The 20,840-nt window shown below is 43.9% G+C and overlaps 1 protein-coding gene and 1 long non-coding RNA gene across 3 annotated transcripts in view; one reads left to right on the forward strand and one right to left on the reverse strand.

The window, feature by feature from the left end:
- Positions 1 to 20,840, reverse strand: part of cad (carbamoyl-phosphate synthetase 2, aspartate transcarbamylase, and dihydroorotase) — a 135,839-nt gene that overhangs the window by 41,963 nt on the left and 73,036 nt on the right. For both annotated transcript variants that reach the window (XM_072499023.1, XM_072499022.1), the window contains exons 20-31: positions 19,494 to 19,718; positions 19,127 to 19,309; positions 18,339 to 18,557; positions 15,759 to 15,926; positions 14,864 to 15,046; positions 13,851 to 13,955; positions 12,655 to 12,900; positions 12,474 to 12,555; positions 12,089 to 12,255; positions 8,603 to 8,767; positions 6,118 to 6,249; positions 137 to 338 (exon numbers count right to left, since the gene is read on the reverse strand). In XM_072499023.1, coding sequence (XP_072355124.1) covers positions 137 to 338; positions 6,118 to 6,249; positions 8,603 to 8,767; positions 12,089 to 12,255; positions 12,474 to 12,555; positions 12,655 to 12,900; positions 13,851 to 13,955; positions 14,864 to 15,046; positions 15,759 to 15,926; positions 18,339 to 18,557; positions 19,127 to 19,309; positions 19,494 to 19,718 — 2,077 coding nt within the window. The remainder of the gene's footprint in view (positions 1 to 136; positions 339 to 6,117; positions 6,250 to 8,602; positions 8,768 to 12,088; positions 12,256 to 12,473; positions 12,556 to 12,654; positions 12,901 to 13,850; positions 13,956 to 14,863; positions 15,047 to 15,758; positions 15,927 to 18,338; positions 18,558 to 19,126; positions 19,310 to 19,493; positions 19,719 to 20,840) is intronic.
- On the forward strand, positions 18,436 to 19,825 carry LOC140410651 (uncharacterized). Its single transcript, XR_011940702.1, has 2 exons — positions 18,436 to 18,592; positions 19,180 to 19,825. It is a non-coding gene; the product is annotated as an uncharacterized lncRNA (long non-coding RNA).

Genomic DNA, 20,840 nt, shown 5'->3' on the forward strand with positions numbered 1-20,840 from the left:
GTATTTCATCTCATCATTAGGATTCACAAAGGTTAAGATTTTTTCTGAAAACAGGTATTCCTTTCTCAGTGGTTCTTCCAGTGACCCAAAGTTAATAATGCTTTAAGAACTGAGAGTGTGCGATTCAATTACGTACCGTGATCAGTGGCAAAGCAGTCGATGATGTCCAAATTTTCCCAGAGTGCTTTCACATCTTCTTTGGTACTGAGCATTGGCCTGACCTGACCTTTTCCATGGCCTATACATTCAAGGTCCTCCTCACTCAAGAATAGGTGGTGAGGAGCCACTTCACAGGTTACTTGCACACCTTTCTGTTTTGCAGCTCGAATAATCTGGATCTGTTGGACCAATAAAGATTTGCATAATTGTGTGTCCAATACATGTCTTTTTGTCTTCTCAGTCACTTGGATATGAACTGACCACAAATCTTTTTTGGGGGTCACATTTCTTTCTGGTTTTGGGGAGTAGGAAATCAATTTAAAAATCCATTCATAAGCACTGAACACATGATAAAACACTTTGAATGAATAAAATTATTAAATAAGAACCCATAGGTTTACCATTATTCATGATTATACCAAGTCGAACAGCTATTGATTGGATGGACAGGTTCAATGGATGAATGGCCCACTACGGCTCATATTCCTAATCTACTGACCAGTACATCGTTTCTATAATTCGAGAGGGATGTTAGAAATGTTACCAGCGCCATTCTACAGATTTCTGTACGATGCAATTTCTCTGAATTTTGTCTCAGACTAGAGGGAATGACACCAAGTTGCAATTTACTCAAAACTGGCAAAACCAGTGTAAATGATTGGGGATTTTAAGTGCAAGTGACATCAAACAAATATCAAGTTTCTCTGATCTTTTAACACAGATTTGAAACCATTGCACTGGAAGCTGGCCTCACACAAACTTGGAAACGGCCCCAGATCAAAATAACAAGAATACTGAGTTTTGGACAATTATGCTTGTCTGTGGATGTTTGACAAATTAGCATATTTTTTTGTACAAAAGCTTCAGTAGGCACATTTTAAAAAGTTAAAGATTTTAAATATTTAAACAAAGACTAGCGTACTCCAACAAAACTAGTAAATTAGGCCCAATAAGGGATAGTGCAGTGCTGGACCTAATTCTTGGGATGAGAAGCCAGACAGGTGGTTGATGTGATGGTGGGGGAGCATTTTGGTGATAGCAACTACAACATGGTGTAATTTAAGCTTGTTATGGACAAGGAAATAGACAAATTGCAGAAAAAGGTCTTGGATTGGGGGAGAGCAGACTTTAGTAAAATAAGGCAGGATCTGGCCACGTTAGATTGAAACAAGTTACTGGTGGGGAGATCTTCAGAAGAGCAGTGGGGGGTGTTCAAAGAAGAAATGGGGAGGGTACAGGCCCAACATGTTCCCTCTAGGGTAATAGGAAGGAGTAACATGCCCAGAGAACCATGGATGACCAGAGATATTCAGGATACAATGAGAAGAAAGAGAGAGGCTTTTAATAATACAAGGGGAGCAAATCAACAGAGGCATTAGTGGGGTACAGAAAGTGCAGGATGGAGCTTATGAAAGCAATTAGGAAAGCAAAGAGGGGAAATGATAAATCTCTAGCTGGTAAAAGTAGGGAAAATCCCAAGATATTCTATGTATCTCAATGGGAAGAGGACCGGGGGGGGATATGTGGGTGGAGCCAGAAGAGATATTGTAGGGGTTAAATGAATATTTCACATCTGTCTTCACCCAAGAGAATGAGGAGGCAGATATGGAACTCGGGGAGAGAGACTGTGAGGTTATTGAGCAAGTTGACATAGGGAGGGACATGGTATTGGAGGCGTTGGCAGGCTTAAAAGTGGAGAAATCTCCAGGTCCGGATGAATTGTGTCCCAGATTGCTGTGGGAGTCAAGTGAAGAGATTGCAGGAGCCCTGATCCAAATTTTTACTTCCTCGCTGGCCACGGGAGAGGTGCCAGAGGACTGGAGAACCGTGAATATGGTCCCACTATTTAATAAAGGCTGTAGGGGTAAGCCAGTGAATCTCGTCTGTGACGGGGAAACTAAAAGAGAAAATTGTGAAGGAGATAACTGATCTCCACTTGGAGAGGCAGTTTGATCAGGAATAGTCAGCATAGTTGTCAGAGGGAGGTCATGCCTCACAAATTTGATTGAATTTTTTGAGCACGTGACGAAGTGTGCAGATGAGGGTAGGTCAGTTGTAGTTTACATGGATTGCAGCAAAGCTTTTGACAAGGTCCCATATGGGAGACTTGTAAAGAAGGCAAATGCACATGGGCTACAGGGAAACTTGATAAGATGGATTCAAAGCTGGTGGAGTTGTAGGGAACAGAGAGTGATGACAGACGGCTGCTTTAGTGATTGGAAGCAAGTGTACCACAGAGATCTGTGCTGGGTCCCCTATTATTCGTCATTTAGATAAATGACTTTGATGACTAGGATCCGTTAGTTTGTGGATGACATAAAGATAGGCCGGATGGTTAACAGTGAGGCTGAGAGTCTTGGGTTACAGGAAGATATAGACAGGATGGTCAAATGGGCAGAAAAGTGGTTGATGGAATTTAATCCTGAAAAGTATGAGGTGTTACACTTTGGAAGGAGCAATTTGACACGGAAATATTCAATGAATGGCACACTGGGAAGTCCTGAGGAACAAAGATACCTTGGTGTGTTTGCAAATAGATCTCTGAAGGCAGAAGGGCAGGTTAATAGGGTGATGAAAAAGGCAGGTTAATGGGGTGGTTACAAAGGCATATGGTACACTTGCCTTTATCAATCGTGGCATAGATTACAAAAGCAAGGAGGTCATGTTGGAGTTATACAGAACATTGGTGAGGCCACAGCTGGAGTGCTGTGTGCAATTCTGGTCACCACATTATAGGAAGGATGTGATTGCACTGGAGCGGGTGCAGAGGAATTTCACCTGGATGTGTGCCTGGGATGGAACATTTCAGTTATGAAAAAAGGTTGGATAGGTATGGATTGTTTACGCTGAAGCAGAGAAGACTGAGGGGGCGACCTGATCGAGGTGTACAAGATTATGAGGGGCATGGACAGGGTGGCTAGGGAGCAGGGGGGATTTGGGGAAAAACTTTTTTACCCAGAGAGTGGTGACGGTCTGGAACGCATCGTCTGGGAGGGTGGTAGAAGTGGGTTGCCTCACATCCTTTAAAAAGTACCTAGATGAGCACTTGGACGTCTTAACATTCGAGCCGATGGGTCATTGCTGGCAAATGGGATCACAATTGGCAGATCAGGTGCCTTTCATGCGGCGGTGCAGACTCGATGGGCCGAACGGCCTTTTCTGCACTGTATTTTTCTGTGATATCTTAAATTTTTCCAATTAAGGGGCAATTTAGCGTGGGCAATCCACCTACCCTGCACATCTTTGGGTTATGGGGATGAGATCCACGCAGACAAGGGAAGAATGTGCAAACTCCACACGGGCAGTGACCCAGGACCAGGATCGAACCCAGGTCCTCAGCGCCGTAAGGCAACAGTGCTTTGGGGCAGCATGGTAGCATTATGGATAGCACAATTGCTTCACAGTTCCAGGGTCCCAGGTTCGATTTCGGCTTGGGTCATTGTCTGTGTGGAGTCTGCACATCCTCCCCGTGTGTGCGTGGGTTTCCTCCGGGTGCTCCGGTTTCCTCCCACAGTCCAAAGATGTGCAGGTTAGGTGGATTGGCCATGATAAATTGCCCTTCGTGTCCAAAATTGCCCTTAGTGTTGGGTGAGGTTGCTGGGTTGTGGGGATAGAATGGAGGTGTTGATCTTGGGTAGGATGCTCTTTCCAAGAGTCGGTGTAGACTCGATGGGCCGAATGGCCTCCTTCGGCACTGTAAATTCTATGATAATCTATGCTAACCACTGCACAACCATGCCGCCCGTAAATGGCTTTATTTTTTAAAATAATTTTCAATTATTTAACATCAGCTCATGGCTCGACATTTACTAAAAATATATTTTTATGATAAGCCCATTTTCAGCTGCATTAATAAAACTGCACCAGGTTACCTGGAGGTACAGTAACATAAGTGGTATATACAAAGGGGCTGGTTTAGCACAGGGTTAAATCGCTGGGTTTGAAAGCAGACCCAGGCAGGCCAGCAGCACGGTTCTATTCCCAGGCCAGCCTCCCCGAACAGGCGCCGGAATGTGGCGACTAGGGGCTTTTCACAGTAACTTCATTTGAAGCCTATTTGTGACAATAAGCGATTTTCATTTCATTTCATTATTGGTCTAGTAATCCAGTGTCCCAGACAAATGATACAGAGACACAAGTTCAAATATCAACATGGCAGCAGGGCAATTTAAATTCAATTAAATAAACGTGCAATAAAAGTTAGTGATCATGAAACTACTGGATTGTCATCAATGTTCTTTTTGTGACTTCAGATCCGCTGCAATGTGGCCGACTCTTAGCTGTCCTCTGAAATGGCCGAGCAAGCCCCTCCATTACATTCAAAAAAGATTATTTTCTTTATTCGTTCATGGGAGGTGGGCGTCACTGACTGGGCCAGCATTTACTGCCCGTCCCGGATTGCCTTTCAATTGAGGGCATTTAAGAGTCAACCACATTGATGTGGGTCTGGAGTTGCATATAGACCAGGCCAGGTAAGGATAGACGATTTTATTCACTAAAGGACATGGGTTTGCAACGAAAATCCACAATGGTTTCATGGTCATCATTAGACTTTTAATTCCAGACTTTCCTTTTATTGAATTAAAATTTCAATCATCTGCCATGGCAGGATTCAAACCCAGGTCCCCAGAGCATGGCCCTGGGTTTCTGGATTACTAGTCCAGTGACAATACCTCAATGCCACTACCTCTCCGATAATAATGTGGCTCACTACCACCTTTAGCAGCAATTAGGGAAGGGCAAAAAATACTGGCCTCGTCGGTGATACCCAGATATTGTGAATGTATATATATATTTTTTAATTCTATTGCACAGGGATGAGAATGGCTGAAGACAAAATTTATGGTTAGGGAGCAGCAAGGGCGGCAAAATGTGAACCTGTGATTGGAGGAGCTGAGCTGCGAGCCTGGGAGAGACAGGGGTCAGGATTCTCCGGTATTCGGCGGGGCGGGCCGTACCGACGCAAAAGAGTGGCGTGAACCACACCGGCGTTGGGCCGCTCGGAAGGTGCGGAATCCTCCGCACCTTCGGGGTCTAGGCCGGCGCTGGAGTGATTGGCGTCGCACCAATCAGCGCCGAAGGGCCTCCGCCAGCCGGCGCATGCGCAGGAGCACCAGCGTGTTCCTAGAACCGCTGACGTGATTCCTGTGCATGTGCAGGGGGTTTCTTCTCCGCGCCGGCCATGGCGGAGCTTTACACAGACCGGCGCAGAGGGAAAGAGTGCCCCCACAGCACAGGCCCGCCCGCAGAACGGTGGGCTCCGATCGTGGGTCAGGTAACCCCCCCCCCCCGGCGCCCCACCAGGGGACTCCGCAGGCCACATTCAGAGCCAGGTCCTGCCGGTACAGACATTAGGTAATTCACGCAGCGGGACTGGCCGAAAACGGGTGGCCGCTCAGCCCATCGGGGACCGGAGAATCGCTGGCTGGGGGGCACTGCCAACGGCCCCCGACCGGCGCAGCGCGATTCCCACCCCAGCCAAAAATCCGGCGCCGGAGAATTCGGCAGCTGGCGTCGGAGCGGGATTCACGCCGCCGCCCCCGGCGATTCTCGGACCCGGCGGGGGGGGGGGTCGGAGAATCCCGCCCAGGATCTCGACTGGAGGATCAGCTCGGACCTTCCTGTGCTTGCTGCTCCTTCAATCACAGGTCTGCAGTCAGTTCCTGCTCTCACTGGCAGCAGAGATGCTTTTATTTTCAAGCCTCATACTAGCCCCGAAGGCTGAAAAAATGACAGATTTCAAGAACCCCAATGTTAGTAACACACCAAACAACGGAAATTTCTCATCATAGAATGGTTACAGCACAGAAACGGCCGAAACGTTTGTTTAAAATAAAATCAGAAATGTAAATTTGTAACTTTAAAGTTTAATATTTTGTTTTTAAAAAAAGATATATATATATATATACTGGAGTGAATTCATAAGTGGTAATTGTTAAAGTAAGTATGGATTCTTACCTCCTCCTTTCTAGCAACATGACAAATGTGAACTGATCTCTGGTACAACTGAGCAACCATTAAAATGGCTGCTACGGTCTGTCTCTCAGCATGTGCCACTATGGGCAAATGCTTGGGCCACTTCTCAAAGTGCTGAAATAAGAAACAATTGCACTTGAAATTCATCAACAGTAAAAATGTACAAATTAACACAAAACATTATCACTTAAATTTAGTGAGTTTCATTTAGAAAAAGGAATAAACATGCTGAAGCTCTGATTTAAACATAAGCAAATGCAAAAGGCGACAGAAGGAAACCTGCTCATCTCCTTTTGGAGTATCTCCTCGAACACTGGAGGTGTTTTCCTACATGACCCCATTTCAATGCTTCAAATTTGATGGGACCACCACAGTGGAAATTTGAGGCATTTGGAGTTGCTGAGTGGAAGGGGTTTCCACACAAAAGTAAAACAAAAACAGATGGATAATAACCGTTACTATATTATCATGATATTAAAGTGCACACTAACTTCACACATATGAAACACATGTGTCCTCCTGAAAATGTTATCTTAATTACTGGGCCTAATGTGAGAGACAGGTGTCCAAGTTGCAACAATCTTTCAAAACTTCAGTGTGGTTGACAATGCACATCTAATGTCCAATGTGACATCTGTGTGTGCAAAGCTTTTCCCTCCCCTAGCGAGCTGGGGGCAGAAGAAAAAAAAAATTGTGTGCGTTCCCTGTGGTGATATACATCACTGTAAATACACATGGGGTTAATGTAAATACGCCAAGACTAAGTAAACACTAGAGGGAGCACCAGAGACATCATGACATGCAGACATACAGCTAATGAACACACAGAATAGGACACGACCAATGGGCAGTCAAGACACCCAGAGGTGACACTACCACAAGGGGGCAACCTATATAAAAGGACAGGACACACATGCTCTTTCTCTTTTCCACAGACGACACTCAGAGAGACAGGGGCAGATCAGAGCATCACACCCACCGCATGGATTAGAGCAGACTGGTTAGTTGGATTGAGTTACTATAGCAAGATCAGCAGGAGTCGAACTCAAGTAGGAGAATTGTTAACTGATCAATAAATGTGTTAAACCTATCTCCAAGTCTGAACAAGGAAGCAGCTTATGCAACATGAAGAAGCAGAACACAACATTCCCGACAGGCAGAGCCCGGGGGGGGGTAGAATCATACACATATATGATAGGTCCTCAGAGTCAGTCCCAGGACTTTCCCGACAGTCTCTGCTCCGTGGCTGCCATTATGACCTCAGAGCACACGACCCCAAAATTTTGTCCCATGACCCACACTTTGTGAACGCCTGTCCCGGAAGATACTCAAGAGTTGCCTGGGGCATTCCTTTTCCACATGGATTCCCAAATGACCGAGGAGCTTAGCCATGCAGGAAGGCTCCAAATTCAATCCCGAGTCTGCAGAACTAACTCATTTCATGCCGATGGCGGCACGGATGCTGCTGCTGACTTCAGTGCCCCTCAGCTACTTTGTGTTTGCTTGTGGTGTGGTGCTATACTGAATGAGGGTGAGGAGTGGCGAGGAGATGAAGAAAAGAGGAAGTAGAAAAATCTCATTATTACTAGAGCTGGGGGTTGGATATTGCAATCTAATATAAAGTCAATGTCTTCAAGAAAGAAAAAATAGAGGCAACAGAAACTCAAAACAATTTCTTTTTCACCTGAAGGAGAATAAATTACAATACAAAAATGAGCAGTTGAATAAATCACATTTTAGGCACTTACTGGCTGCCAAATAAAGATACGGTAGCTTTTAGCCAAATGTTGGGTGAATTTAGACAGAAAGTGTTTGATATATTCCCTCAGTGCAGAAAGAGACCATTTGGCCTATCGAGTCTGCACCGACCCGCTGAAAGAGCACTCTACCTAGGCCCACTCTCCTCCGCCTGAGCCCCATAACCCCGCGCACTGATCATGGCCAATCAGGGCAGCACGGTGGTGCAGTGGTTAACACTGCTGCCTCACGGCACACTGAGGACCCGGTTCAATCCTGGCTCCGGGACACTGTCCAGGTGGAGTTTGCACATTCCCCCCTGTGTCTGCGTGAGACTCACCCCCACAACCCGAAGATGTACAGGGCATGTGGATTGGACAAGCTAAATGGGAATTAAAAAAAAAAAATATTGGTTTTAAAAACAAAATCATGGCCAATCAACCAAACTGCACATCTTTGGACTGTGGGTGAAAACCACAGCACCCGGAGGAAACCCACAGGAAGAACGTGCAAACTCCAGTGTCACCCAATGCCGGATGGAACGCGAGTCTCTGGCACTATGAGGCAGCAGTGCTAACCACTGTGCCACCATGCCGCACCCATTTCAATACATGTCTCAGAAAGCGAACATTTTAACCTGAAATTGGGGCCTTCTTCTTCTGAGCTCTGGTTGTATGTACCAAGGCCAGAATCTGGTCCTTAAAAAACATGAAAATAAAATCCATTTTACCTCCATCCAGAAGGATACGTTATCCATTTTGAGTGTTGAGAAAGTATCATTTAAATACATCTTCAAGCCAGCAGCGGAATTGCTCATCAACGGCAAAACATCAGCATTGTCTGAAGTCGCTCCCAGGTACAATGAAAAGTCACACCGAGCACCAGCTTTTGCCAACTGGAAGGGGATAATATTGTCAGGATGTCAAATGTTTGTAATGTAAAAAGTCAACAGTAACCTATAACTAACTAATGTTAAAACTAAATAACATATTTGATTTTAACAAAATAAAAGCAAAATGATTGATCAGAAGACTAGAAGCATTTATTTCACTTCAGTTCCATCAGAAACGTAGGGAAGATTCACTAGTTCTTTTGGTACAAGTCAGAAGGAAACGATTCACCCAACTGTTCAACTTGCCTGCAGCGAGATTATTTTGTCAAATGATTTAATGATGCTTCATCAAAGCATTTACAAACAAAAGATAGCAGAGAATGTGGCAAGTTTAAACATCAATAATGCTGACAGTGGTAGCACGGCTACTTGAAGGGAGCGGGCTCCACGGAACACAAGGCGATCTCAGGGACAATCAGCCAATGGAGAGATTGTGCCAAGCCCTGGGAGCAGCAACCCAGGCAGTGTAGACCAGGGAGCTGAAGTATAAAGGCCTGAATAGCGAACCATGCTTGTTACTTAACTGCCTTTGAACAATAAACCCCATTGTTTATAACTGGAAGCCTCCAATGTAAGTCGTGAGCCACCACTTTGGTGACGAGGTAAAAGTTTTCTATCGCAGCCGACTGCTGTTGTGAATTGTGTGTGTGGGGGGGGGGGGGGGATTTGAATCATTTCAACCATAAGTGGAAATGCCTACCATTGGGGAACTAGGCCCATTTGACAACGGCTTAAATCATGGAGTCAGTACATTGAACGGCTCCGATCCTTCTTTACTTCAAACATGAGGACAAGCAGAAGGTGATAGTTCTGAGAGTTTGCGGGCCCCAAACATAATTTGATTAGGAACCTCACATCCCCCAGAGGCACAAGACCTTCGACCAGGTAATGAAACTGGTTAAAGAACATTACAACCCAAGGCCCTTGATTATGTTCCAATGCTAGAACTTTTAACTCTGAAGTGATGGAGCATGAAGAGTCTGTCTCTGCCTTCATAGCCAGGTGTCGCCAGCTTGCTAAGCACAGAGTTTGGGACTGCAATTAGCAACATGTGGCTTGACCGGCTCGTTTGTGGGATCCATAATATTAATAGCCAGAAGAAACTTCTGGCGGAGATGGAAAAAGTGATTGAGATAGCTCAGGCGACAAAGAGTGCGCGGAAAAAGGCGCCACTGAGCTCCAAAGCATGGCTGAAGAGGAGGTTAACCAATTAAGGGGAGGTATGGCCACGAGGTCTGCGACAGGATCAATAGGAAGGGGGGGGGTTGTAGCCGAAGGATGCACTTTCAAGCACGTTACCATTTAACTGGTAGATCCCTTAAAACAGAAGTTGACACTGGTGCTTCAGTGACCGTATGGGTGAGTAGGGATTTCAATATCTGCGTGCAGGACACAGTCTTTAAGATGGAAGAGTGCTGCAGCCAAGCTTTCCACATACATCGGGGACATTTAGAAAATCCTCGGAACAGCCAAGTCCCCTCTACAATGAGGAGGAGGTCAATCTGCCTGTCGTGGAAGGACATCGGTTGAGAAGAGACTGGTTACAGACTCAACTAGCTGTAAATCTTCAAAATATCTGACAAAATATAAAGATGTCTTCAGGACGTATGAAGAAGTCTTCTACAAATAACTGGGCCAGATTAAGGGTGTAAAAGCCAAGATGCACGTCAATCCGGATTTGACACCAGATTCAGAGTCAGGTGCATTGCATCAGATGGTTGAAGCTAGTTACGTTTTTAGAGTGGGCGGCGCCAATAGTCCCTTGTCTTTAAACCTGATCTGTAAGCTGACAATAAATTAAGCTGCCCAGTTTGATCGGTATCAGATACCCCAAATTGAAGACCTCTGCACCAAGCTGTCATATTCAAAATTGGACCTCAGTCATGCCTACCTGGAACGAGAGTTCGATGAGGAGTCTCAAGAGGTTTGCTACAATCAACACCAATAAAGGCTTCTTCCAGTAAACTAGCTCGCCATTCAGCATCGCTTTATCCTGCACTATCTTCTAGTGCAAGATAGAAAATCTCGTCTAGGGAATTCGCACAGTGATGGTTTTCCTTGATGACGTGCCAGTCACCAGCACTACACCAGAACACATGGCCAGTCGAGAGGAAGTATTAAATAATTTTTCCACCTCAGACCAAGAGGCCTCTCCTTTAAGAGTTACACAGACAAAGATGAAGATATTGGCGAGCAGTTATACCTGGTGGCCAGGAATAGACAGGCATTGAAGAACTATTACAACAGTGCCACCCTTGCCAAGTGCAGCAATCTTCCACCACCCTTCACCCCTGGAAATGGCCAGTTCGTCCATGGATCAGGGTCCACATTGATTATGCTGGCCTGATCCTGGGCAAGGTGTTTTGGAGAGGGTAGACCCCCACTTGGAAGTGACTACAAGTTCAAGAGAGGGGGACCACTACCTCGGCGGCCACGATAGATGCCTTGCGCCAGGCGTTTGCCATTCTTGGGCTTCCAGAGTCAATTGATTCAGGCAATGGCACCCCCTCCATCGGCGATGATTTCCAGCTATTTGTGAAAGCAAGTGGCATATGACACAAGAGGACAGCCCCCTACCACACAGCGTCGAACTGGCTGAGGGCCATTAAATCTTAAATATGCATGAAAAAGCAATCCAATAAAATCAAATTGCCAGAAGTTGCCTAATGTTTTGTTATTGTACAAGTCAAGCTCTCATTCAACCACAGGGGTCACACCAGCTGAGCTGCCCATGGGCCTTCGGTTGAGAACCCAATTGGATCTTTTATTTCCAAATTTGGCGAGGAGGATGGAGGCACGTCAAGCCTCCCAGAAGAGTCAAGTGGTTAGAGCAGAGAGGTTTTGGTCGAAATTCCGCTGCCGGTTCACCTTGGTTGGAAGGATAGGCTGTGGCCCGGTCAGAGCCAGCGTTTTATGTGGTTGATATTAATGGGAAGACACATGGCCTCTTGAAGGGAACGGGCACCATGGACCAACTGACCGACTCTGGGCCAATCATGCGGAAGCAGACAAACTCTGGTTAACAGGTGGGACCCTGGGAGCAGGACCCCAGGCATTGTGGACCAGTGAGCTGAAATGTTCAGATTTATTGTAAAGTATGTTGTGCCTGTTATCTAACTGCCTTGGCCTTTCATCAATAAACCCTTGTTTATTACTGGAAGCCTCCAATGTCTCGAGCCACCACTTGGTGGCCCGCCATTGTCTGGCGGCGGGATCTTCTGCTCCTCCTGCTGTCAATGGAGCTGACTGTCTTGAAAGGCCGGAAAATCTCCACCAATACATCTGGACTTTTTTAAAGAGGTAAAAATTAAAAATACTATTTACCTTCTGTATAAGAGCAAAGGAGGTATGGTCTGTGATTGCTGGGTTTGTGTTTGGCATAGCGCACACCATGGTAATTCCTCCTGCCAAGGCTGCTGCAGTGCCAGAAGCAAAATCCTCCTTATGGGTCCCACCAGGCTCACGAAGATGCACATGGACATCAATCAAACCTGAAGATGCAAAAATGTACTTTTAAATACATACTGAATTACAAGAAATGCTGCCATGAATGCAAACATTTTGACTTCACTATTCACACCAGCTTTATAAAATGCTACTCTTTCTCAGACATCTAATTACTAATCAAATGTCAATAGTCATTCAGACGTGCTGCTCAGAACTCAAACACTGGCTAAAAAGTAACAATAGCAAGATTACAGGTCACTACCTGGTAAGCGAATCAATTTGTGAGAAGTCATCGAATCAACATGGGTCTTCACTGGAGGAGCACCTCCTATCAGCCGCAAAGCCTAGAGAATGAAGATACACCCATTAACAGATTAAACAGTCTAGTTGGGGAATGAAAATGACACCATAGCCCACAAGGAAAAGTTTATCAGGAAACTTGCCTCAACAAACAGCTTGGTGCACTTGATATCAATAATTAATGGAACAGAGTAATCTACAGCCAACCGTCTAGTACGGTAGCCCTTGGTAACAAATGAAGAAAGACGGCGTCCTCCAGAGTTCCGCATGGAGAGATTTATAACCAAGTCAAAATGATTTTCTTCCAGATAGTCCACAATACTTCTATGCTTCTCTTTCAAAGGACAACCATTGTCAGAATCTTCGAACGGCCAGTCCACTGCCTTAATCTGCAGAGAAAGGCACCAGAACACATAAAAAGAGTCAATTACTGGGATTTTGCCAGAAAAACTTTAGTTGAGATCATGAAGGTGCGTGTCAAAGATTTCAACATTAGGACCAGAACTCAATATTGACCCTTCCTTCAACCAGCTACAAGTGCAATTTATGAAATGTAATTGACAGGTCTCAAATCCACAGTTCGGCACCAGTCTTCTCTTGGTACTTTAACAAAATGTCACCGCTCAAGAAATATTACTCTTCTGAGAGTGCATCCAAAAATTGTGTAGTTGGAATCAAGCAAATGAAGCTTTGTGCTGCATTGAGCCTGATGATGCCTTTTGATGACAATAGGTGACGAGAAAAAAGATCCTGTACCAACATGTCCCCACTTAAAATACAAAGATACTTTTATGCATTCTGCCATTATTTCAATTTAGTTTGGTTTAAACAAAGTTTTGAACTAACCCTGAACCAGAGCCACACTTGGATTCGGGAAAGTAGCAATTTGCATAGGACTCCAGCTTCAAAATGAGACAATTACGTAAAGTTAGACTACTATGTGCAGTGCTTTGATAACATAATCGGCTAGTTCTGTATCATATTTTCTCCAAAGAGTTTACAAACAATTCTTCTCTGGTGAATTTTTTTTCTTTTAAATAAATTTAAAGTACCCAATTCTTTTTCTTTCCCAATTAAGGGGCAATTTAATGTGGCCAATCTACCGACCCTGCACATCTTTGGGTTTTGAGGGCGAAACCCACGCAGACACGGGAAGATTGTGCAATCGGCCAGGGACGGGATCAAACCGGGGTCCTCGGCGCTGTGAGGCAGCAGTGCTTGCCACTGTGCCATCCCTATTCTCTGGTGAATTTTACCCATTTGCTTTCTAAACGCAAGCAATTCCAAATTTTATCCACTGGTTCACTGTACATCCCACGCAAGAATGTAATTTCAATACCTTAATCCCATGCTCAGTGTAAAAATCTGCTGTACCCAAACTTGCATACAGATTATATCCAAGTTGCTCCAAGGATTGTACTGTGGACAGTAACTCACTTTTGTTCTGAAATTTGAAGAGAATATTGTTTTGAAAAGTTTTGATCAAGAGTTGGAAAAAAAATTGAGGGCACAATATAGATGGCCATTAAGAATATTCAATATATATATTGAAAGTCATTAAGAAAGTAACCAAAAATGGTTTAAATTTAAAAAAGGACAAGACAGATATTGGACTAAAGGATTACTGTTACATAAAGCTAAAGATCTTCTTCAAATAAACTCAGGCGTAGCAACTTTCATGATTTCAGGGCAACACTAAGTGCTTCACAACCAATGAAACTTTTTTGAAATGCAGTCACTATTGTAATGTAGGGAACTCTAGCTGCCAGTTTACACTGGTACGGTTCCACAAATAGAAATATTATCAACAGATAATAAGATAATCTGCTTTGGTTAAGTGATAAAGATTGGCCTTGACAGGAGGTAAACACTCCGGCTCTCTTTTTGCAAAGAAAGGTCATCCATCTGATCGAGCAGATAGAGCCTCGGTGTTGCACTGTACTTTAAAGGCAATGCACCAAACAATGCAGCACTCCCTCAGCACTGCACTGAAGTACATGGACTACATCCATGTCACTGGAATAGGTCTTAAACCCTTGACCTTTTAACTTGGTCACTGGAGTACTCTCATTCAGCAACGGTCTGGCATATATTTATGAAGTCTTGAGTTATCTTGTTTCTGTAATACAAGTATTTTCATTATCACAGTGCACGAGGTACAAATTCACAAAACTAGTTGGCCTGGGGAGACAGGAATTTTTGGTGAGCTCGTGCTATTACTCCTCCCCTGGAGCGAGCTCCTTTTTCCAGGCAAAAAGGCATTGTTGTGGTTTTCAAAACCCAAGCAACACTGCACTGGTACACCTTTAATCCCTACAGTAACAGTAACCTGACCAGCATCTATGTATTTACCTTGTAGCTGCCAATTGAAAGCAGTATGTTCTTTTTAGGTATTTTAAAGCCAGTGCTCAACATGGCCTTGAGGTATGCCTCATAGCGATTTTCTCCAAAGCAAGCCACCTCTCCGGTACTTGTCATCTCCACTCCCAGGACCACATCGGCCCCAGCTAAGCGGGAAAATGAAAACTGAGGCACCTGAAAATAAAATTACACACAGCAAAATGAACAGGTTCAACAATTTGAGAAGATTTCCCATATTTTCAAGAACACAACACGAATTTTCAAAAGCTACCATCTTAACAAACGGTCCGTTTATAAACGTTTTATTTCTCAAATTAGAAATTACTGGAAATGCTCTGCAGATCGGGCATCATCTGTGGAGACAGAAACAGAATAAAACTTTCAGGTCAACAAATTGTCAAATCTGCCATCAATTTGAAACGTTAACGCTGTTAATTCTGCACTGCCGCCAAGGTGCAGAGCATTTCCAGCATATGTGGTATTTTGCTTTCGATTCAGTTGAAACATCGGAGTCCCCCATCAGGAGCTAGTATGCTAAAAGCCAAGGATTACCTGAATAATAATGGTTGTTCCAAGGCCAACCCATAAATAATGAATGAACGGAGGTTTAAATTTATATACTGCACCGTTACAATCATTTGCAATGTACATTCATAATCCAAGCAAGTTATTCTGCACAAGTCAAACATCAACATTTCTCAATAGAGCAGAAACATTATGTAATAACTGTATGAAGATACAAAAAAAATAGCATTTAGTTTAAATTTTCTCCATCAGTTATGTCCACTTGTAATTCCTATTTTAAAGTAAAATTAAATATCGGGTAAAAAACTGTAGGCACAGAAATAGCAATTGTGTAATTCAATTATATTCAAGAGCAGTTTACCTTTACGCCTACAACTCCTGAACCAGTCATTAAGCCGACGGGCTCAACTTCTTCTCCCATAATAACTTGTGTAGCTAGGGCTATCATGTCCACTCCAAGTGTTTTAGACACAAATGGAAAGGAACGTGAAACTCTCACGTTGCATTCTATCACTTTGAGTTGGTCATCCTATCGAGAGAAACCAAAGTTAAACCAGCCATTTCAGTGATCCAGTCTCTGACACAAATGTCAAAAACCTTCTAAATGAAAGGCCATGAGAAACATCTTAACAAAATGCTGTCAAATCAAGAGTCTGACTGACATACTGAAGCTGTATACTTTGGAAGTCAGACCTTGACTGTTGCGTTTAATTCTGCTCATCAAATATACATGTGTAACACCCAACATCTCAAGGCAGTGAAAAAGGAAGAACATAAGACTGATTCCTTTGTGTCAGAGAGCCAAGTTATGCGAGAGATACTCAGAAGGCGTGAACTTAACTGTTGGAAATCATGTTAAACAGGTGATAATAGTGGTTGCCCCTTATACACCTTTTTTTTTTCCAATCGCGTGGCCAATCCACCTACTCTGCACATACTTGGCTTGTGGGGGTGAGAGCCATGCAGAACACGGGGAGAAGGTGCAAACTCCATGCGGACAGTGACCCGGGGCCAGGATCGAACCCGGGTCCTCCGTGGCGTGAGGTGGCAGTGCTAACCACTGCACCACACAGCCAGTTACAATCCTTGTATGATTTTACTTTTGACCGACAATGGAAAGGAATATTCAGGTAAGGTGTATACCAGGCAGCCAATTGTACTGCCTGTTTAACACTCACCTACAGCTAAATTATCCACTCTTCGGCCTTGAAGATTGGGTGCACCTTAGAAAGGTCACAGAGCTATAAAGTGGAACAAAACCAGCTAAATCTGAAGCGCCAAGTTAAACTAAGAGTGTAGGACACACAAAATTGATGTCAACTACCAACTACTGGCTTACGATTAATGACGGAAATCAGCGCTTCAAACCAAAAAATGACAACTGTTATAGTGAACATAGAACATACAATGCAGAAGGAGGCCATTCGGCCCATCGAGCCTGCACCGACCCACTTAAGCCCTCACCTCCACTCTAGCCTCGTAACCCAATAACCCCTCCTAACCTTTTGGTCACTAAGGGCAATTTATCATGGCCAATCCACCTAACCTGCGCGTCTTTGGGCTGTGGGAGGAAACCAGAGCACCCGGAGGAAACCCACGCAGACACAGGGAGAACATGCAAACTCCGCACAGCCAGTGATCCAGTGGGGAATCGAACCTGGGACCCTGGCGCTGTGAAGCCACAGTGCTATCCACTTGTGCTATCGTGCTGCCCCTGTGCTACCGTGCTGCCCTCTGTCTTCAGGGTTAGGCAACAGAGGGCATGAACCTTGAGGTAATTCAAGGCTCAGTTGGAGACCTCAATAACAGAATGAAAAGAACTCACGTGGGCCAAATAGCAGTTTGTGATTTGTATGGCGTGATTTAACAGGACAGTCCCGTTTTGGGCACGTTTAGTGAATTGTTCCTTGGCACCTGCAGCGTCGAGAGTGACACTGCTACTTACTGGGACTTTGCTGTTTTTCTTTTTGCCCTTGGCGAGGAACGCCCCTCCGAGGCTGGCCTTCTCATTTCCTGCACCGACGAGCCTTTTTTAAATGCCGCCCAAATCTTTCGACCCCTCTCAGCCACCCCACAGCGGCTTCCAGAACCCCCCATTGCATCCCATCTTACCTCTTAGGGGGTCCTGTAACCTCCCCTCACCCCTTAAGGGCAAGGTGCCCCCTGAACCCTGGCATGGGCAACCTGGCACCCAGGCATTTGGCACTGCCAGCCTGGCAGTACTTCTGCCAGCACCACCCAAACACCCTGGCAGTGCCCAAGTACACGGGTGCCAGCAAGGCACCAGGAGAACCATGATACATATCCTTATTCTGTCCAGCCCAAAGAAAATTTAATAATTAACCATTACTTTTATTTCTACCCAAGATTTGAGTCCTGATGCAATATTTTCATACAATGTAAGACTAAATGATAAAACTTGTACATAGTCACGTTAGTTAGTGGAATGGTTTGTGAATGCAATAATGCAGTGGAATAGTTAATAGTACTGTCTAAGCGCAATGTGTCCTCAGCAGTCTCATTGCTGTTTTTGTGGACATGGTTCACAGCGCAAGTATCCTCAATTCAGCACTAAACTAACATTTTCCCAAGGTGTCACAAGTTGTCTTGCGTGGGAAATGGAAAACTATAATACAGATGCAATAGAAGCTGCTTTTGTGAAATTGGGGTCAAAGCATGTTTCAGATGGATCCAACATGTGACCTGAAGAGCTTAATGTGAATTTTTCATGCTTAAAATAGAAACGGTTTCCACAGCCAAGATTCTTCAAGAAAACTTCCCAAACCTTTCAGTCTTGACTTTCCTGTTGGCATAGAACTAGGTAAATTCAGCCCAATATCTGCCTGGACTAAGTACAATACAGGAAATAAACAGGCCTTCCCTAGGCCTTGATGTAATTAAAACACAGAAAAATTCACAATTGTTTGAAGAAGGATCTAACCTTCGCAATGAGCTGAAGATTGAATGGTCCAGTTGCTTGTAGCTCCTGTCCAATCGCATGTACTATACTTTTGATTCTCTCTGTTGTTTTCTGGTTTAGGTCTTGAGGTGGAGTTACCAGTGTAGCATCACCAGAATGGACCCCTGCGTTTTCTACATGTTCTGATATAGCTACTGCTATCACAACTCCGTCACAGGCAACTGCATCCACATCAATCTCCTGTTTGGCACAAATGGGCAACTTGCTTCATACAGGTGGATCCACTTCAAGTTATTGTTTTACCGTGCCAAAGATGGTTAAAATAGATACATTTTCACTCAGTACATAATTTAAAGACTGACTTAATTAGGTAATATTGAAGACTGCTTATATCACACACAAATTTGTTTCATCACACCCACTTTAATAAGAGAAGTCTGAAGCAATTACACAAATTCACTTCTGCCCCAGATATGTGGCTTCATGTTCATTATTGCCATTAGCTCCTGATTTTTAAAAACAAGTATGATTCCAGATTGGCAAAACAAAGTCAGAAATTTGATTAATAATAAATGCCATTTTGGCAGGAATGGATACAAACAAATAAATTAAATTTAAAACATTGATGTACATGATAACATACTGATTGAAATTGGGAAATAGGATGGCTGGGAACTTTACCCTTCCTTTAACCTTAAAATACAATGCATGAAAATAAGAAATCAAGACTAGCATGCACTAATGGTGCTTCTAAGGTGGCAAAAATATTATTGCAAAATTTAAAATGAGAAAATTTATTTTGTTTTGACCTTTGCCTCTTGAATGAATTTGGATATGACAACTGGGTATTCCTTCGAAACAGCCACTGCACTACTGAGGAACTTCTCCAAGTCACCGTCAGAATAAGCCACATTCATAGCAACCCCACTCAGCACGTACGATGGACGAATGAGACATGGATAACCAACTTTCGTGCAAAACTGCTTGGAAGACTGAGAAAAGAAGAGACCATTCAGTAATGAGATCAAGAAAACAGTCTGCAATTCTTCCAAATGATGAACTCGGCAATAACTGTGCTCCCTATTTATCCAGGAGACAGATGAGGCAAGTGTACATGTAAACAACAGATAGTTTAACTGCTTGCAATAAATTGCACAAACGCACGTGCAGACATACCTCTGTGTCAGACAGTTCTTTCCACAGTGGCTGGCTAATACCAATCGTATCCAGCATACGAGAGAACTTGAAGCGGTTTTCAGCTGTGTCAATTGATTCTGGTGAAGTGCCCAAGATTCGACACTGCTGGCGATGTAGATCCATGGCAATGTTGTTCGGCAACTGTCCCCCCATAGACAGGATTATACCTTCTGGGTTTTCCAGTTCATAAATATCCATCACAACCTGATAAGACAATAAAGGCAATGTTGAAGGGTTTTCAATGCTCTCTCACTCTCAAGTGTATTTCTAGTTGTTGTAATAAAGTTGACATCGTCTTTCCCTTCTCATAATTTCATTGAGCAGTTCTTATTTCAAAGCCCCTTATATTATTTTCTGGATTAAGTACCTGATGACAAGAAACCTAGTGCACAGCATTCAAGGTGAGCATCTACAGCACTCAGGCAACCAGTATGTTGCAAAATACCACATACAAGTTCTCCCACTATACTTAAAATTAAATACCTCAAAAACACCACGAATGGAAAATCAAAGCTGAGGACCGTAACTGCTTGATGGGACACCTGACCAGATTTACAAAGACTTGGGGCCTGGTTTTTACTTCAATTCACCCACAGTGGCACAAGCGATTATGCCTACAACTGGTTGAACCATCACTTGATAAGATATGTCTGTCTTTCTCTCTCGCTGTCTCTACCGGTGGTAGGATTAATCCAAATTTGGATATTCCAAATGTTATCATCAGCCTGGTTGTCATCATCTAAATCGGACAAAGTGTCTGGCACCTGCTCTCTGCTTTTACATGATGCAAACCGACCCATCTCAGCTGTCGAATAACTGGCAAGTGACCGCCAATTAGCAGAGCCCCAAAAAGGGGCAAGGTTGCCTCTGGGTTCAATTTGGTTTCTAGGTTTATGCAAAATCATAGGAGATTGGAACAGTCAGTCCCCTGTGGGAGAATGAACAAAACAAAGCCAGTATCTTTTCTCAGCCCACTTTGGGAAAATAGGTCAGATTGACAACAAAGGTTTGAACAGGGACAAAGTGAAAGCTGCAACTACAGCAAATAAAAGGAAAAAAGGAAGGTTCAGTGTGTGACTTGCTCAAGTTTTTCTCAAAGTAAAACAATCTTGCAACGGCTTTGGGCCTGTAAGCATCCCATGCCCTGGCGGTTGAGATCATCATACCTACAGACCCAGCACATAGAATATCTCAGATAAGAGGCTGAATAATATTTTAATCCAGTGAGTACTTGAGCAATGTGAAGATTTAACCCAACCTGTGCAGCATTTGTTCAGGGAAACTAGAGTCGTAATTTCAATTAGTCATCTGAGCCTCAATATTCTT

This window comes from Scyliorhinus torazame, chromosome 4 (assembly GCF_047496885.1).
Source record: "Scyliorhinus torazame isolate Kashiwa2021f chromosome 4, sScyTor2.1, whole genome shotgun sequence".
Classification (NCBI taxonomy): Eukaryota; Metazoa; Chordata; class Chondrichthyes; order Carcharhiniformes; family Scyliorhinidae; genus Scyliorhinus; species Scyliorhinus torazame.